This window comes from Carettochelys insculpta, chromosome 1, assembly GCF_033958435.1.
Source record: "Carettochelys insculpta isolate YL-2023 chromosome 1, ASM3395843v1, whole genome shotgun sequence".
NCBI classification, from domain to species: Eukaryota; Metazoa; Chordata; order Testudines; family Carettochelyidae; genus Carettochelys; species Carettochelys insculpta.
Window position 1 is genome coordinate 240,098,967 of NC_134137.1, and position 17,859 is coordinate 240,116,825.

The window sequence follows — 17,859 nt, forward strand, 5'->3', positions numbered from 1 at the left end:
AGCTTACAGGGCTCCACTTTTGTTATACTAGCTCTTACTGAAGTCAAGAGTTCCCATTTTGCCTTTGGAACAGGCCCATAAAGCAGTCCAAGTTTCAAACCATTTGTTAAACAAATTAAATTGTGAGGCATCTCTACACACACAAATGTTTTGGAACAGCAGTTTGTGGGGGAAGAAAGGACAGGGAGAATTCCAGATCTAAATGGGGGAGAGCAACAAAATGAACCAAAGCTATTGTTCTCCTACCCTGACAGCTGACTGCCTTGGATCCAAAGGGGCTAAAAGAGGGGGAAGATTTGCATTTCTGAAGCTGAAGCTAGCAAACAAAGGAATCCGTTTCTCGATTGAAAAGATCAGAATTCTTCAGCAAACGGCCACTTCTGCTGGACTTCTATTAATAGTGCAATGTTTATTCATGGTAGTGAATAAATTAAGCCAATGTTTGTCAAATGCTGTGGGCTCAGGAATTCACAGAATGGAGGAGTTCATTTCACTGGCCTGTGGAGCAAATGTCATCTTGCAAAGCAGCAATGTTTAAAGTGGGTTTTACATCTCTCTCTCTCTGTATGTATATAGAGTAGATTAGAATTTACAGTTGCTTAGATATATAGATATATAGATAGATAGATAAGCAACTGTAAATTCTAATCCGCTGTACACTCTGTTCATTCTGCTTTTACAACAAGGCCAAGGCTGGGTGATTGCTGTGGCATTATCTATAGGGCAGAATTTCCCAAAGTATTCAAAGTGATTTAGACAAAACTTGAGTGTCCCCAACCAATTATAAGAACTGTCCCAGTTACTCAAGCCTCAGCCACACGGCAGCTCCAAACAGTTTTAGATTGGGTATGTATTTTTGGTGCAGGCAAGCAAACCAAAACCAGCAAGTCTCAGAGCTTTAGCCTCATCAGTGAGGTAGATTTCTACCAACTCATAAGCCAAAGAACACTCTCCACAGACTTAAGCCCAGATTTAAGAGAAAAATGTTCACTGTCATTATCAAGGACTAGGAGCTGCTGCTATGTGAAGATTATTCTAGAGCTGTGGTTTGCAAACTTCATAGCACTGCACCCCTTTCTGACAATAAAAATTAGTACATGACCACTGACAGGCGGGAGCTGAAGGCTGAGCCCTGCCAACCTGGGCAGCAGAGCCGAAGCCTGTGCCTGACCACTCCAGGAGAAAGGGCCTGAGCCTTGACATCTAAGACTGAAGCCAAAACCTGAGCCCTACAGCTGGGACTGAAGCCTCTGGATTTCAGCTTCAAGAAGTGAAAGTGGGGGAGCACACTTGAGCTTCTGCTACAATCCCAGATTCTCTAGCAAGTCTAACACCCCACTGAAACAGGCTCCTTTTGGGGAGCCAACTAACAGTTTGAGACCTACTGGTCTAGAGTCAAGTGAGCAGGGAGGGGCTTTCTCCTAGGATGTGGCCAATCCCAAATGTAAGTCTCCGCACCAAGCTCTAATTATTTATGAAGTGTGGAACAATTCTAGCAAGTGAAACAGACTCAACCCAGAAGATCTCATAATCCAGTGGTCAGGGCATGCACCTGTGAGATGGGGGATCCCTGTTCAAATCTATACTCCACATGAGGCAGAAGGAGGAATTGAATCCAGGTCTACCATATCCCAGATGAGTTCCCTAATCCCTGGGCTAACAGTTGTTAAGGGAGGCCTCCTTCTCTGAAACGCCATCCTGAAAAAAATATTTTGACTGAAACTATTGGTATTTTTGGCAAGTTCACATCAAATCCATGACTTGTTTCAGTTTGCTCAAGACTCCGTGTTCCCTGAATAAATTATTAATCTGAAAAATTTCACCCAACTGTAGATGAAAATTAGCTCAGCTATGTCTTCACATACCATTATCACACCTCTAATTGCCTTGAGGGATGCAGCAGATAGGGCAGGTAAGAGTCTACTTGCACCCACAGTTACCAATACTTTTCCACAGTCAGTTGTCTAGATTCTAGGGGCTTGAAGCCACAAGCTAGGGTTGCAAGTATATTATGAAGAATTTTAGAATGTGTAATATGAAAATCATAATTTAGAGGTTCAAAGGCTTGCAGGTCTATGCAAACAGCCAGAAGCTCACATGGACATAAATAAGCCCCTACACCACTGCTCCCTCCCAAACCCCTGTAATTGAGAAATAAACAATCAAATATCATGAGAACAAGAACTTGTTGCATCATCATGGGCCCAACTTATAAAGCATTGATCCAGATGAGCCCTGAGTTTTCTGCTAATCAGCCAAATTCAGATCACAGTTCTAACACTGTCCATCTAAAGCTACACCAAAGTCAAAGTTATTCTTATCAACATTCAAGGAGTTAAAAATGTATTTCACCATAACAACCACAATCTGTCATACTGAATAAACAGTGAGTGAATTCTTAAATAACTGGTTTGTTCCTACAGCTGTGATGATATGCATGTGTTCACTGTTTGCCTAATAGAAACAGAGAGCATATTTATACCCACAAAGCTGAGGCAAAGGAAAAGACAGAGTGGGTAGACAATGTTCCTTCTAATTTTTTTCCATCCAGGTGCAAAATAAATTTTATTATGTGCACCAAGGCTTGTGTGGATGTGCGCTACTGGTAGAAACACACACTGCCATCTGTGAGCACTCTGCCAATCAGCTGAGAGGCACTGGTCTCTCTCCTGGGCAGCCGACCAAGCACACAGCTTAGCCAGGGAAAGACTCCTGGCTGAGTCACAGCATCATTGTACCACTCTGGAAAAACAAAGATGAATAACCTGAGGATCCCCTGGCTTGGGAGATCATTGGGTAACATGGAGTCACCAGAGCAGCTACTAAGGTAGCATGTGTTGCAGCAACCATGAGAAAGAGGTGTGGCTGAAGCCTTCTTACACACCGGTAATCTAATCTCCAGGTCCAAGAATGTCTCCAAGTGCTCTGGTCTGCTAGTGCAGTTTAGAGCAGTCTTCAGGCAGCTGTATTCAGCACTGGGCAATCAAGAAGGCACAGGATCAGAGTGGTGTATACATGGCATCTTTGCACACATCTTTGCACATGCTAAGTGCTGCTGTGTCCACAATTCAGGTTTTGGCCCCAGGAGTATTTTTATGCAGCCTTCAAAATCACTGCTCAGGAGGGTAAGACAGAGAGGATGTTTGCTAACTAGAGACAGGCTCTATTACTGAGGTCATTTTTCTTCCTTCGGTGTCCAGGCCTGGGTCAGAACAGCACTGTAATCATTTCAAATTCTGGGGGTACCATGAGGCCTATCTCTGTCTGAACCTGGCACTGCAATCAGCAGAAAGGTCCTACAAGTATTTCAGAAAATGTCACTCCTCCTGAACCAGCTACCCGAGTGATTGTGGTACGCTCAGGCAGCATATGTACTCCACTGATGAGAGTTCTTTTATGACAGACTGGACTGAATTGCACTGTCCCCTCATCAGAATCACAAGTACAACTCACAGCCTTAAAATGCATCCACCGGTTAGCCTCATCACATAATTACTCAATTCGGACAGAAATGATCTGCAGATTTTTAATGGTAGGAAGCTCAAACAATTAAACCTTTTTGTTCATCTTCCATAGAAGATCTGAGCAGAGGCAAATGTTACAAGACTGTGCATTGAATAAGGATCAACTTCACACCCATGGAGATGGAAATTACAGAGTCTTCTCCCTGAGAAACTGCCAATTCACCCTCTCAAAGGTTTTTGTGGCTCTGGCATTACTTAAATCAGTGAACAGGAGTTGTTGGACCAAAAGGATACAACACGTTAAAAAAAAATGTTGTTTTTTTTTCCCTGAACATGTGGACCTGACCCTACAGTGAGACACACTTAGAAACAACACTGGTTCCTTGTATGCATCTTATTACAAGGTCAGGAACAAATATCTTAGCCTGCGTGAGAAATGACACTTCAGATCAGGCCTTCTGAAACATTTTCATTGTGAGGATCACATGATACTACAGAAATTGTCTCAGGGACACCTCTCCCTATGATCATGATAACGCAGCTAATCTTTCCACCTTATGACATAACATCCTTGTGTCCGCTGCCAGTGTGGAACAGTAATATCCAAACCCCACACCACCGTATAGGTTTAGCTTTTTGAATGAAGTCTAGCAGCCGGGAAAGAGGAAAGGCAGCACCACGTGACCAGCCGACTTCTCCAGGGGACGCCCACAGCTGCTGCGTGCGCCATTGGAGACTAGTGAAGTGCCAGTTATTGAAAACGCTTCCTTTATTGGTCAGAGTTCATGCTGCTTCTTTTCTGCATCTCACATGGCTTTACATAAATCACTTAGGGGAGGAATTTTCATGATCATCTCTAGTCTGTTTCTAAAGCCAATTTCACTTCCAGAGCACTGGCACAATGCTGCTGCAGTAACAGCTGCTAGCCGCTTAAGGGGATGTTTCTTATAAAAGAAACTGCTCCCATTGGTGTTTAAACAAATCACCAGAATATTTATATTGGTTCTGTAAAAGTTTATTCTTACTGAAGTTAAGTTGTTATGTATGTGGTGCCCCATCATCACCATATTAACTGAGCTCTTTATTATCTTTAATGAGCTTGGCCTCATTACAGCCCGATGAAGTAGGAAAGTGTTATTACCCCGTTTTAGTGGGGATACTAAGCCACACAGGTTAGCTGTACCCAGCAGCTAGAGACTCACAGCTGGCCCACATCAGCCAATTCGGACTCACGGGGCTGGGGCTATTTCATCTGCAGCAGAGACTTCTGGCCTTGGCCTGGAATCAGAGGTCTGGGACCCTCCTACTTCACACATCAGTCCTAGGATGAGGCCAGAAGTCTACTCAGCTGTGAAACAACCTCACAGCCCCAACCCTGCAGCCTGAGGTGGTAGACATAGGACAGTTGGGGGTGTCTAGTTGTTGTGTAGCTATATCCAGAGACACTAAGTAACTTGCCCAAGATCACATAGGAAAAAAAACTGTGGGCAAGTAAATGCCTAGGTAAACCCTTAACTACTGAATTACTCTTCTTAAGCCAGGTCTACACTACACAGTTACTTCAGTATAAATATGTCACTCTGGGGCACCATGTCTATAACAGCTTCAGTCACCTCCTACATAGTCAGGACAGTGGATGAGCATTTCAACATAGCAGCACACACTCTTGAAGACGTAATGGTGTGTGTTTTAAAACAAAAAGAGATTTTAATACCAGATTATAAAGGGATACATCTGAATTGCAATTCATTTTCAAGTTTGATACCAATCACCAGGGACTCAACAAAGTTTTCAATCTTGTGCATTACAAGAACAATTTCCTTACCTTTGATATTTGCAATGGTTGCTGGCATCGCACTTACCTTTGACACTTGCAGAGAGATTTTTTACTCCTGCCTTCCCTCCCGCCCCATTCCCCTATCTAGCTGATTTGTCAAGTTTTTTCTTACTTTTTTTCTATTTTTTAATTCTTTTTCTCTGAGTTATTCTCCAGCTCCAAAGAAGTGGGTCTATCCCATGAAAGCTCATCCCTACGAGATAATATTCTTAGTCTTTAAGGTACTACAGGACTGCTTTTTTGTTTTGTGAAGATACCGAATACAGCTACCTCTCTGAGTCTACCAGCAAGAGAGCATCTCCCACCAACATAGCTATTGGGAGGTGGAGTAACTAAGCATGTGTAGCAAAGCCATGCCATTAAAGATTAGACAAAAGCCTGAGTGAATGTGTATCTTCTCCTACATAGACAGTGGTGCTCTAATACTGACAATAGACTACTACCGTCACTTGATTCAGGCTACTAGAGCAGTCACACGTGGAGCTAAGCACCTGAAACTGCTCTTGATTTTAATGGGAGTGGAAGACAACCCAAACATTGCAGGATCATGCCTTAGCAAGGAAGGTTCCCAGGAATAAAATTATTACCAGTGCAACCCCAATGGGACAGATCACTATCTCTGGAGAATGAAGTCTCTGCTCTACAGCCTGGGCTGAGAGCCAGTTGCCTTTTAGCTCATGTGATACAGCACATGGCTTTAGCCCCTAAGGTCACCAGTTCATTCCCATCTGCTGATGACATGGGTCCATTGGCCTTACACGGGGGCGGGGGGTCTCATCTGTGATGTACCACTGGAAGGTCTCAGAAGCTCAGTCTCTGGGCTTCTGGGATTACACTGGTTTCAATAGGAGCAGGACTGGGCTTATTGTGTATTGGTATGGCACTCACCTTCTCAGCAAATTTGGAGGAAATCTTGCAGGTGTTGCTTGGAGCAGGCACTCTTCTGCATCGCTTATCTTCATTGTGCAATGCCCAGGAATTAGCAAAATCATAATTGTTTTTGACCAGGGTTCCTGTGAATTATGAAAGGGGAGGAGACAGGTGTTTAGGGGCTTGAGTAATAAAAGACCAGCACAGATTGTGCATTTGAGATGCACATGGACTGTGCTTTTCATCAATCTACCATGTTGAAGCATTCCCCTTCCAAGTCACCAATGATTTGTTGAAAACTACTCAGAGCAATCAGGGCTGAGTCCAGCACAGAGTCCTTCTAGATTAGAATCACCTCCCTACCTAAACAAACAGAGATGGCCGATAAGTGCTAATGGCTGCAGTTCTCATCATTGCTCATTGCCCATCTCTAGGAAGAGATTAATTATTTAACTACATTCAAGAACTTATTTGCTCGTTGCATATAAATGCTGCTTTTGGAGCCTAATTCCACTGGGGTGGCTTTTTTTTTCTTTTTAAATACAAATAATAGAAATAAGAGATTGAAACAAAATAAAGTCACCGTCCACTCCCAGCTGAGACAGGAGAGTTCCTGACAACAACTCACTGCCCCCCTTCCCCTTTCTGAAATCATTTAAAGCTTTCACATCCTACAGTTCTTTGGGTCATAGCCCTTTGAAGGGTTAGTGCATTTATTGAACTGGATTCACATTGCAGTGTTGCACCACGAGCAGTCAATCCCATTAACAAGATTGTTCAGGGTTGTGAGGACCATGGGGGAAAAAACAATGTGAGGGATATCTACTCCAGCTATAGTAATAGAGAGAAAGCCGTGTTAGTCTATATACTATCAAAACAAAAAACAATAAAGCGGTCCAGCAGCACTTCAAAGACTAACAAAATAATTTATTAGCTGATGAGCTATCGTGGGACAGACCCACTTCTTCAGACCACAGCCATACCAGAACAGACTCAATATTTAAGGCACAGAGAACCAAAAATAGTTACTAAAGTTGACACGTCAGAAAAATGTCATCAAGGTGGGCAAATCAGAAGAGCAGAGTGGTGGTAGGAGTGGGGAGGGTTAGATGGAGTTGCACATCTTACATTCATTTTCTCCCCTGCTGTAGGCCTGGCCTGAGGAGTTATCAGATCAAGGCACTGGATGCAATAATGGGCTGGCCTAGAGGTGAGCAGCTGTCAGAATAGCCCTGACACAAGGCTCTCCTTTGTCCTGGAACACCTCATCCTTAACTCCAACAGTCAAATGAATGCTTGTACTGGTTTAATCTCCTAAAATATTTGATATTGGGCAATACCCATTTTTTTGTGATCAAAAACATCATCCAAAAAGTGAGGGAGACTTACAAAAGGTATGAGAGGCAGCCATCATCCAACTCCCATTGAACACCAACAGAGGTGTGCAGGAAGTCATTCCCCTTATGAAGTCATTGTATGGCCATTTGGGAACACTGAAAAATGTAGGCAACGGACATATACATGTTTCCGCAGATGGACGTTTTGGAGAGGACTCTCCAGTCCATCCTCCTCTTTGCACATCAATATCAACGAGCAAGATGATTATTGGATATTTGATACACCTTGTAGGAGTACAAAAATGAGTGGCAGAATTATCTCTGGTATGCACAGAATGCTTCAACCTGAGATAAGCACTGCACTCTATGATTACCAGGTTAGCCACCTAAAACTCACCGTTACTCTTCTAAGTAATATTTGGGGTTGAAGGGAGCATAAGAGAAGTGGCACTGCTGGTGATGGAATAAATAAAATGTAAAATTAAGGGGAAATAAGGAAGCCAAAGAAAACATGGAGCTTCTGAAGAACATGGATAGGATAATTAACTGGTTCTTTTGGGACAGTTGCCTACTCTGACCCCATCAAAACAGCTGTAGCACACCATTATCTGCTTCTTTGTGCAGCATTCTTTTTACTTTTTGGCAGCATATCATTTAGATCTTTTCAAAAGGAATCTTGATCTAGCCGAGTAGTTTTTCATACATTTAATGAGGTGTTCCAAGTCTGATTTCAACCAGTACTGAAGCTTCATCAATTCCTGGCACATCCTCCAATACTTAAAGGTTTCTCAAAGCCACTTTTCCCTGCTTTAATGTAGTTTCATCACCCTTTGGCAGCTACATGGCAATTTTAAGTCCTCTGAATGGCCAAGGCAGTGGGAGAACAATTTTCACTTAATAGCACATCAAAATTCCACACCGACTGCCCTGTGTATGATACAAGTGGGATTTTCTAAATCTCTCAAGCTGTGTCTACATTAGCATTGTGCTTTTGAAAGAGGCATGCAAATGAAGGAAATTGAAAATGTAAATGAGGCACTGATTTACAGATCTGGTGTCTCATTTGCATATTCTCCTTTCAAAAGAAAAAAAGCAGTGTAGATGGGGCTCTTTCGAAAATAAACCCCATCTTCGAAAGAACCCTTCTTCTTATTTTGTTTCAGTGTGGGTCTAACTCACTTCACATTGAAGAAAATGGCAAAATTTCCATTAACTTCAATGGACCCAGAGGTGAACCAACATTGAATGCCTTTAAATTCCCTCCCTCTATGTGTATGTGTTGATAAATATGGGAATTGGATACCCTATTACTACAATTCCTTCACTGAAAGACGAGACCATGGTCTTTTTCAAGGCTACTGACAAAACTGCTTATCAGATCTGCCAGAAGGCAGATCTCAAGGAGAGGGTGAGATCACATCTGCTTCCTGGCACCACTGAAAATTATCTCAAGCAGTCTGGGAGCCTTAGCAACTTCCACTTGGAACTGGTGCTGTTGCTCCATGAGTCAACTTTGACAGAAACATTGTCTGACCTTTGAACTCTTGTTATCCATGTTCAGCTTATCTGCCTGTGCATGTATTGCTATGACACTGCTGCCCTTCTGTTTCTGTCTGTTCTGGGGAAAAAACAAATTGACACATCGTATGGAAGAAAGGTTCCTCTACTTCTAGTTGCATAACTTTGATTTTAGAGGGCAGGCACTTAGCTCTGCCTGCGGGTGAGGCCCTTTTAGAATGTTTGAAGGTGGGGAATCAAGATCACTAGTCAGTTCTGAAATTTTAAGCAGGTTTCCCTTTAACCTCCACTCAGCAGTCCATAGGGTGTTAATAAGGTACAGGACTGGGAGTCAGAAGAGCTCAGTTCTTTCTGGGTCTGCTACAGACTTCCTGTACATTCTTGGGCCAGTCACTTAGCTTCTCCCTTGCTCATCTGCAAAAATGACTTGATGCCTCCCAGGAATTTTATGAAGTCTTTTGTCACTGAAGTTTGGAATGAACTTTGAAATCGTTTGACAGGAGCCACTATACAGGCACAAAGTTGTATTATTGGTCAAGTACATTTCTGCTGGTTCTGAGAAAACAATACCAATCACCCCTCCATACTGCTTGAAGCATTACGTATCATTCACACTTGCTGTATCTTTCCAGTTCACCTTACATGTAGGAGGCAGTGGCAAGTGACAACCCACATCTCTGAAGCTTAATGGCTACAGAGGCTATGTAGAGTGGCTTCCTCTGCTCCCTGCACTTCTCCTGCAGCTGCCTTAGAGAGAAGACCATGCCTTTGACTTGGTCAGCAGGGATGGTCTGTTCAAACTGCTCCACAAGATAGGCGGTCCTCCACGGTTACTCAAGATGATACAGTCATTCCACGAAGACATGAGAGGAACCATCCAATATGACGGCGCTTTATCGGATGCTTTCAGAATCAGGAGCAGCGTCAAACAAGGATGCGTGCTTGCTCCAACATTGTTCGGGATCTTCTTCGCACTCCTCCTGAAGCATGCCTTTGGATCTTCAACAGAGGGCATCTTGCTGCACACAAGATCTGATGGGAAACTGTTTAATCTTGCAAGGCTGAAAGCTAAGTCTAAGGTGCGGGAAGTCCTCATCAGAGACATGCTGTTTGCAGACGATGCTGCTGTAGTGTCTCACACAGAAGACCAGCTTCAAAAACTGCTGGATCAGTTCTCCAAAGCGTGCAAGGACTTTGGGCTTACCATCAGCCTAAAGAAGACAAATGTACTCAGTCAGGATGTTGCTGAATCCCCATCAATCAGCATTGACAACTATACGTTAGAGGTCGTCCACGAGTTCGTTTACCTCGGGTCCACAATCACTGACACCCTGTCGTTGGACACTGAGCTAAATAGAAAGATCGGAAAAGTGGCCACAACTCTGTCCAGACTCAGCAAGAGAGTGTGGAATAACAACAAGCTGTACACTCACACCAAAATGCAAGTCTACAGAGCCTGCATCCTCAGCACCCTCCTTTATGGTAGCGAGACTTGGACCCTGTATGCCCTCCAGGAAAAGAGGCTGAACGTCTTCCACTTGCGCTGCCTCAGGCGCATCCTTGGAATATCATGGAAGGACAGAGTGACCAACACCGCCGTCCTCGAGCAAGCTGGAATCCCAACCATGCACACCCTCCTCAGGCAGCGTCGGCTCCGCTGGCTTGGCCACGTCCACAGGATGAATGATGGAAGGATTCCAAAAGACATCCTGTATGGTGAGCTAGCCTCTGGCAAAAGACCTCCTGGACGCCCCCAGTTGCGCTACAAAGATGTCTGCAAGAGAGACCTCAGAGACGTAGACATCGAGCTGGACAACTGGGAAGAACTAGCAGACGACCGCGGCAGATGGAGGCAGGGGTTACACAAGGGCCTTCAGAAGGGTGAGATGAGGATCAGACAGCTAGCAGAGGAGAAGCAAGCGCACAGAAAGCACAATAAGGACTTGCCAGACACCCACCACATCTGCAAGAGATGCAACAAGGACTGTCACTCTCGTGTGGGTCTTCATAGTCACAGTAGATGCTGTAAATGAAGTCCTCAATTGAAACTATAAAGGGCGTGATCCATAGTCTATGCAGACTGAAGGATGCCTACTACTACTACTACTACTACTAATGGCTACAGAGTGTTGCCTGCCAATTTTCAGACTCGGAACTGGAGGGGACTCAAAATTACAAGTCCTTTTCCAAAAAGTGGCCACATACGGTGTTGTAATACTAACGTGTTCATTACCTGGGAAACAAGTTCCAGCTGCATGTTTCCTCTTTGCTGTCCTGGGCAAAGAATCCATGTCCATGGTTAGACCCTGGTGTTCATATCACATACATATTTCTGTATAAAATTATGCGCTTGAAAGTGAGGGGCTAATAGACCTGGCCTGAATTAAGTAGATTGTGAGGTGTACAGATGCTATGGTTAGAAGGACAATTGTAAGCACCTCAATAGATAGCTGTGCACCAGAAAAGACGGTTACAGCTGACGACTGATGACCTGGGCCTTCTCTGAGCAAAGAAAGCCTGTCAGTTAAAACCGCCGCACCTTAGAAAGTAGCCAGGATGAGATGAACATATTACATGTCATTTAAAAAACATGAGAGAACTAGAAAATATCTCAATGATGGGAAGTGGCTCACTGTAAGTATCAGTGCACCTCTGCTCCTGAGTGAATGGAATCAGACCCAGGTACCTGCGCATAATGGGCCCTCTACCGCTACTGCTGGCTGAAGTTCATCCTTCAGCTTCAGTTACAAGGGCCTATGACTTCAGAGCAGGAGGAGCATGATTCTGTCCCTCTTGTTCCCAAAGTAACTAATCTTGTGGATATGGGAGGTGGTGGATGTGGTATACCTTAACTATACTAAGACTTTTGATACCATCGTACATGAGCTTCTTATAAAAAACTGGGGAAATACAACCTAGATGGACCTGCACTAAGGGGGATACATAACTGGCAGGAAAATCTTCCCCAGAGTAATCCTTAGTTCTTAACAGTCAAGCTCGAAGAGCATATCAGGTGGGGTCTCAAGGCAATCATTTTGGGGCCCAGATCTGTTCAACATCTTTATCAGTGATTTAGATAATGGCTTTGAGCGTGCATTTAAAGTTTATCGATATTACCAAACTGGGAAAGGTTGTAAGCACTTTAGAAGTTTATAGATTAGATTATAAATTTAGATTAAAATTCAAAATGATCTAGACAAACTAGATAAATGGTGGGAAGTCAATAGGATGGCATTCAATACATGCAAATGGAAAGTACTCCTCTTAGAAAGGGATAATCAATTGCACTCATACAGAATGGGAAGTGACTGCCTAGGAAAGAATACTGTTAAATGGAATCTGGGGGTCAAAGTGAATCACAGGCTAAAGATGAGTCAACATCAGGGCTTTTTGTCTGGCAGAATGCAGCAGAAATGCTTTCCAACACCTTTTTTCCCCAGCACCGCCATTTTGGAAGCCAGCTGGTAGGGGCGGTTCTCAGCCACATGTAGCTCTTTAAGGAGCCATTTGTAGTACCCTCCACTCACTCTTCTGGCTTTCTGCCCTGCTTGTCACACTGAAAGACTATCATCATCATCATCATCATCATCAACAACCATGGGCTCAGCTCCCACTGGTGTCTGATGCCTGTCTCACTATTTCCTTACATCGTTCCCTTCCAGTGTGCAGTGGCTTAGTTTCTAGATTAGCTCCACACCAATCTACTATATACTCTATCCATTCTCTGTGGAGTCTGTCTCTCCTATTCAACCCATATATTATGCTGAATACCAGGGTCTTGATTTTTTGTTCGTTATTCATTCTGTAGATACCCCCGAATAGCTGCAACTTCTGTTTTATAACCTTCTGCAGTAGGATCTCTTTCGGCGGTATCTTCCTATATAATTCCTCATTGGTGATCTTCTGCATCCACCATGATCCTTCTACAACAACTTTTCTCAAACAACAATAATCTTCTCTTCAAATCTTTTGTTATCACCCGCGTCTCACATCCTAGCACTCAATTTAATTCATTTAACATCTGGCAGGAGGGATTTGGCCATTAAACCAATTAAACCAAGTGCTAGTTTTTCAGCCCGGCAAGGTGCTGGGAGCTGCCCCTGCTGTGCAGCCGAAGGGCTTGGATGGAAGGAGCAGCAGTACGTGGAGTTCTTGTGCAAGCCAGTAAGGGAATCTTTGGTTTAGGGTGAGCGGTTTGGGGAATGTAGGGAGGGAGTGGGGGTTTAAGCCTGGGCATGGATTGGGGCCTTGCATGGGGTGGTAGGGGATTAAGCCTGGACATGGGTTGGGACCATGCACTGAGAGCGGTAGGGGTTAAGCCTAGGTGTGGGTTGAAGCTGAGCACTGAGGGTGGAGGGGACTAAGATGCATTGATACAGCTTTGCCACTGCATACTCACTAGCACTGGCATAACCTAAAATGAATTTGAGGTGAAACGATCTGTGCTCAAACTGGTTTACTGCTGCTAGGGGACGCTATGGTAAGCAAGTATTCTCTTTGAGTGGGAACACTTTGCTATGAAGGAGTAAATGATTTGTTTTGAAACAGGGAATGTTTTGATGCAGAGCAAGATGGGCCTTGCTCCAGTCAAGCAGATTTGGATTGTACATGCTTGTGAGGCCCCTTCCTGGGGCAGACTTCTGCATTTAAAGGACTTAGTTTGTGGCTTCAAGTGAAATAAGAGAATTTTTTCAGCCACGAAAGGCTGCAGTTTTCTACCTTCCTCAGTGAAACGGCATTTGAGTGAACACTGCAACAACAAACTAAAATAGAGGGCTCTGAAGTGACATCAACACTTCTCCTCTGAGGGCTGAACAAATAAAGGCTGCCAAAAATTGTTCTCTTATACTATCTAAGTACTTATATGGCCCCATCATTGCAGCCTGAGAGCAACTCATCATCTTCTAGTGTATGGATCCTGACAACACCTCCATGAGGAAAGGAAGCACTAGGCTTGCCATTTTAGACATCAGGAAGTGTAGCACCGATACTAAGGCCCAGAGCCTCACAGGAGTCACTCAGAGATGCCCACACACCATTCAGAGAGGTAGCCGTGTTAGTCTGTATCTTCCAGCACAACAAGAAGTCCTGTGGCACCTTATAGACTAATAACAGATATTTTGGAGCATCAGCTTTCATGGGCAAAGACCCACTTCATCAGTTCTTTGCCCGTGAAAGCTTATGCTCCAAAATATCTGTTAGTCTATAAGTTGCCACAGTACTTCTTGTTGTTCCCACACACCTTTGAGGATCTGGGCATAAGTGATTTGCCCAAGGTCATACAGGCAGTCACTAGGAGCACAAGGCATTAAACCTAGGATCCTAGGCTATTGGCCTAACCGCTCACCCATCCTATGAAAAATCTGCCAAGCGTGACATTTACAGGAATTGGTGGTGTGGAACATGCAAAGTCAGTTTAGCCACATGTCATGTGCATGTGACAGAATGGATTTCTCCTGGAAAGAATGGGTTAAAGGACTGTACGGGGAGTGGGGTGGGGACTAAGCCTGGGCACTGTTTGGGGCTGCACAGGAGGAATTAAACCACTGGGGGTGGACAGTTTGGGGCCACGCAGTGAGGTGTTAAGCCACCAGTGGGGCAGTTTAGGGCTGCATGGCGAAGGGGGCTGTTAAGCCACTAAGCGGGGAGGTTTGGCCCCCTTTTTTCCTAGAACAAAAGTATTGGTCAACAGTGTAGCACTGTTGCAAAGAAAGCAAACATTCTGGGACATCAGCAGGAGCACTATTAGCAAGACATGAGGTGTAATTTGTTCATTCTACTCCATGCTAATAGGGTCTTCCCTGAAATATTGTGTCCAATTCTGGGCACTGCACTTCAGGAAAGATGTGGACAAATTGGAGAAAGTCCAAAGGAGAGCAACAAAAATAATTAATCTATAACCTATTAGGGAAGATTTAAAAAAAATGGGTTTGTTTAGTCTGGAGAAGAGAAGGTAAAGAGGGACAGGATAACAGTTTTCAAGCACATAAAAGGTTGCTACGAGGATAAGGGAATAAAAATGGTTCTCCTTAATCTTTGAGGCTAGGACAAGAAGCAATTATTTACATTGCAGCAAAGGCAGTTTAGGTTGTGCATCAGTAAAAACTTCCCACCTATCAGGTTAATTAAGTACTGCAACAAATCATCTAAGCAGATTGTGGACTTTCCATCACTGGAGATTTTAAGAGCAGGTTAGAAAATCACTTGCATGGAGATGATAATATTTATTCCTCCCCTGACTGCAGGGGACTTTTAAACAATGGCTCTCGACCTTTCCAGATCACTGTGACACTTCCAGGAGTCTGATTTGTCTTTGTTAGACCTCACTTAAAACTACATGCTTACAAAATCAGGCAGAAATAAAAAAGCACATTGTTACTGAAAATATGCTGACTTTCCCCTTTTCACCATAAACTTATAAATCAATTGGAATGTAAGTATTGTACTTATATTTCAGTGTATAGTACACTGAGTAGTGTAAATAAGTTATTGTCTACATGAAATTTTAGTTTGTACTGACTTCTCTAGTGCTTTCTACATAGCCTGCAGTAAAACTAGGCAAACATCTCGATGAGTTGATGTGCCCCTGCAGGGCCTTTGTGTACACATGCCCCTGCTGAGAACCACTGGACTAGAAGACCGCTCAAGGTCTACAATTCTGTGACATGTCAAGCAGCCACAGTGTGCAGCACAGTGACACCTGGGGTGTCATGGGCTTGCCACACTACTCACACATCAAAGTTCTTTCCAGAGTGAGAGGCAGATGTGAAGGGCACAAGGGACTCCAAGATGATTGTTTTGCCTGATGCTGTGCTTCCGTACAGAAGCAAAGGAAGGAGGCACAGTACAGGCCAGGGAACTAATAAAACATATTAATATAGATCCAAAACAACAAGATGTCCTGTGGCAACTTATAGACTAACAGACGTTTTGGAGCATAAGCTTTCATGGGCAAAGACCCGCTTCGTCAGATACAACATAGATAGTTTCCCAAACTTAAAATTCTCTTTTCCTCCACTCATACTTTCCCTCCTTATTTATCATCTCTGGCCTGCTATGCAATGATACAAGCACACTGAGTCCTCCCACAAGAGGACAATGGAGGTCTCGATGGTGGCATTCTATACTAGAAGACTCGTTATCAGAAGTTAGTTACATGAAAGCAAAATCAGTCCAGTTTCTGAGCTGAACTGGTCAATTTTTAGAGCACAGGTGGTTTTCATAACCAAAATGGGCAAATGGAATTATTTTCAGCATAAAAAAGCCCTCTTGTTAAATTGTGACATAAGCAACATTTGATCAGATGTAAAGCCATACCAAATGCTACAAATTTTTGTGCTCTGTTCTGCAAACTAAGTTGGGAATTTTGTACATTATGACCCTAATCTTCATGGCACAAGGCTATCCTAAAGAGTGATCAACAAGTCACAGAAGGATCCCACTGTATGGCAGGGTATGCTGGTCATCTGAAGCCACTATCACAGCTTCTGTGTCACATGGTGACATGATCTTTGGGGGCTAAAAAGGGATCATGACTGCAAGCATCCCCCCCAGTTTCCTAGTGATCTCCAGATGCTATCATGGGCCCTCAGGCTCCTCAAAAGCCAAACGAAATTATTGCACTGCTCCAAGTTTACACAGGGGTTCAATGCAGGGAGTGGACAAACTAGGACAGAAGGGTTGGAAATGGCACCTCTAACACACCTTTCAGCTGTTCTGGGTGCTCTTTGACTGCACTATATGAAACAGCCCATGTCCTCTAATACCAGTTGTCTGCATCTCTTTTGCTGAATCTGACTCTGAGGTGCAACGTTCTCTGAAAAACATCTCAGCGTTTTTCAGAACCTGGCAGCCTTCTCCAACATTGTGCAATGTCCTTTTCTATGTTTCTTTTCTTTTCTTTCCTTTTCTTTTCAATTTTAGTTCATAAAGTCAAGTGATCTTGCTTCAGTTATCAGCAAAAATCCAAACCATAATTATTCCGTCTGATTACAATCAATGGGTCCCAGGCCAAAGCATGGACAAACAGCTAACAGGACACAGAAGCACTGAAGCAAATAAGACTTTTGACTTGCATGATCAAGTCATATAAATTGACCATTCTGATCTCTGCATCACTTTCTTATTGAAAGCTGTCGGGATGACTTTTACCCACTTCTAACGTGACTAAGACAACATGTAAAATTATGATGGATGGGAAGAGACCAATGGTATGGCTTACTTCAATAGAGTTATTTCTGGTGCTTTCTAGATCAGCATATTGAAAGATCTTTTGGCTCATATTAAAAAGCCAGGTAGAGATGCTAACTTATACCTCTGTACTGCAAGCTGGTTTGCATAGGATGACCCTTGTGCCTACATCAAGCAGCCTGTAGAATTAGAGCCTTCATGGTATTCCAGGGACACAGTGAGGGAGACACCAACAGCAGGCTATCCAAGGGTGAAGGAAATCACCCTCTGCCTCCTGCCCACTGTATTCTCTCTCTCTCTCTCTCTCTCTCTCTCGCTGTCTTTTTAAATACATTTTTAAGTCTCCCTGTCATTCACTCTACCATTCTGGATCAGCATTTCTATAAATCTTGCTGTATTCAGCAGAAAGATATGTTTTCAAAACACACTGAGTCCACAGAGCATAGAAGCACCAGTGGTAGCATGAGACCTTAGATATTTTAGGATTGCTAATTCATGGAGTTTGCCCCATTATTCTAAATGAAGGTGGATGACAACACAGCTGCCTATCCTGAAATGGAACCCACTCTCTGTACTCTTATTTCTTCCACCTCTGTTTATTACCACTAGAAAAGAGCCTGGCAAACTCTAGACCATAAGTCCC

General features: G+C 43.6%; 1 protein-coding gene across 2 annotated transcripts in view; it reads right to left on the bottom strand.

Moving 5' to 3' along the window:
• The window catches only part of VWF (von Willebrand factor), a 233,766-nt gene that overhangs the window by 206,861 nt on the left and 9,046 nt on the right, over nucleotides 1–17,859 (bottom strand). For both annotated transcript variants that reach the window (XM_075003060.1, XM_075003070.1), the window contains one exon: nucleotides 6,190–6,314. In XM_075003060.1, the coding sequence (XP_074859161.1) occupies nucleotides 6,190–6,314 (125 nt within the window). The remainder of the gene's footprint in view (nucleotides 1–6,189; nucleotides 6,315–17,859) is intronic.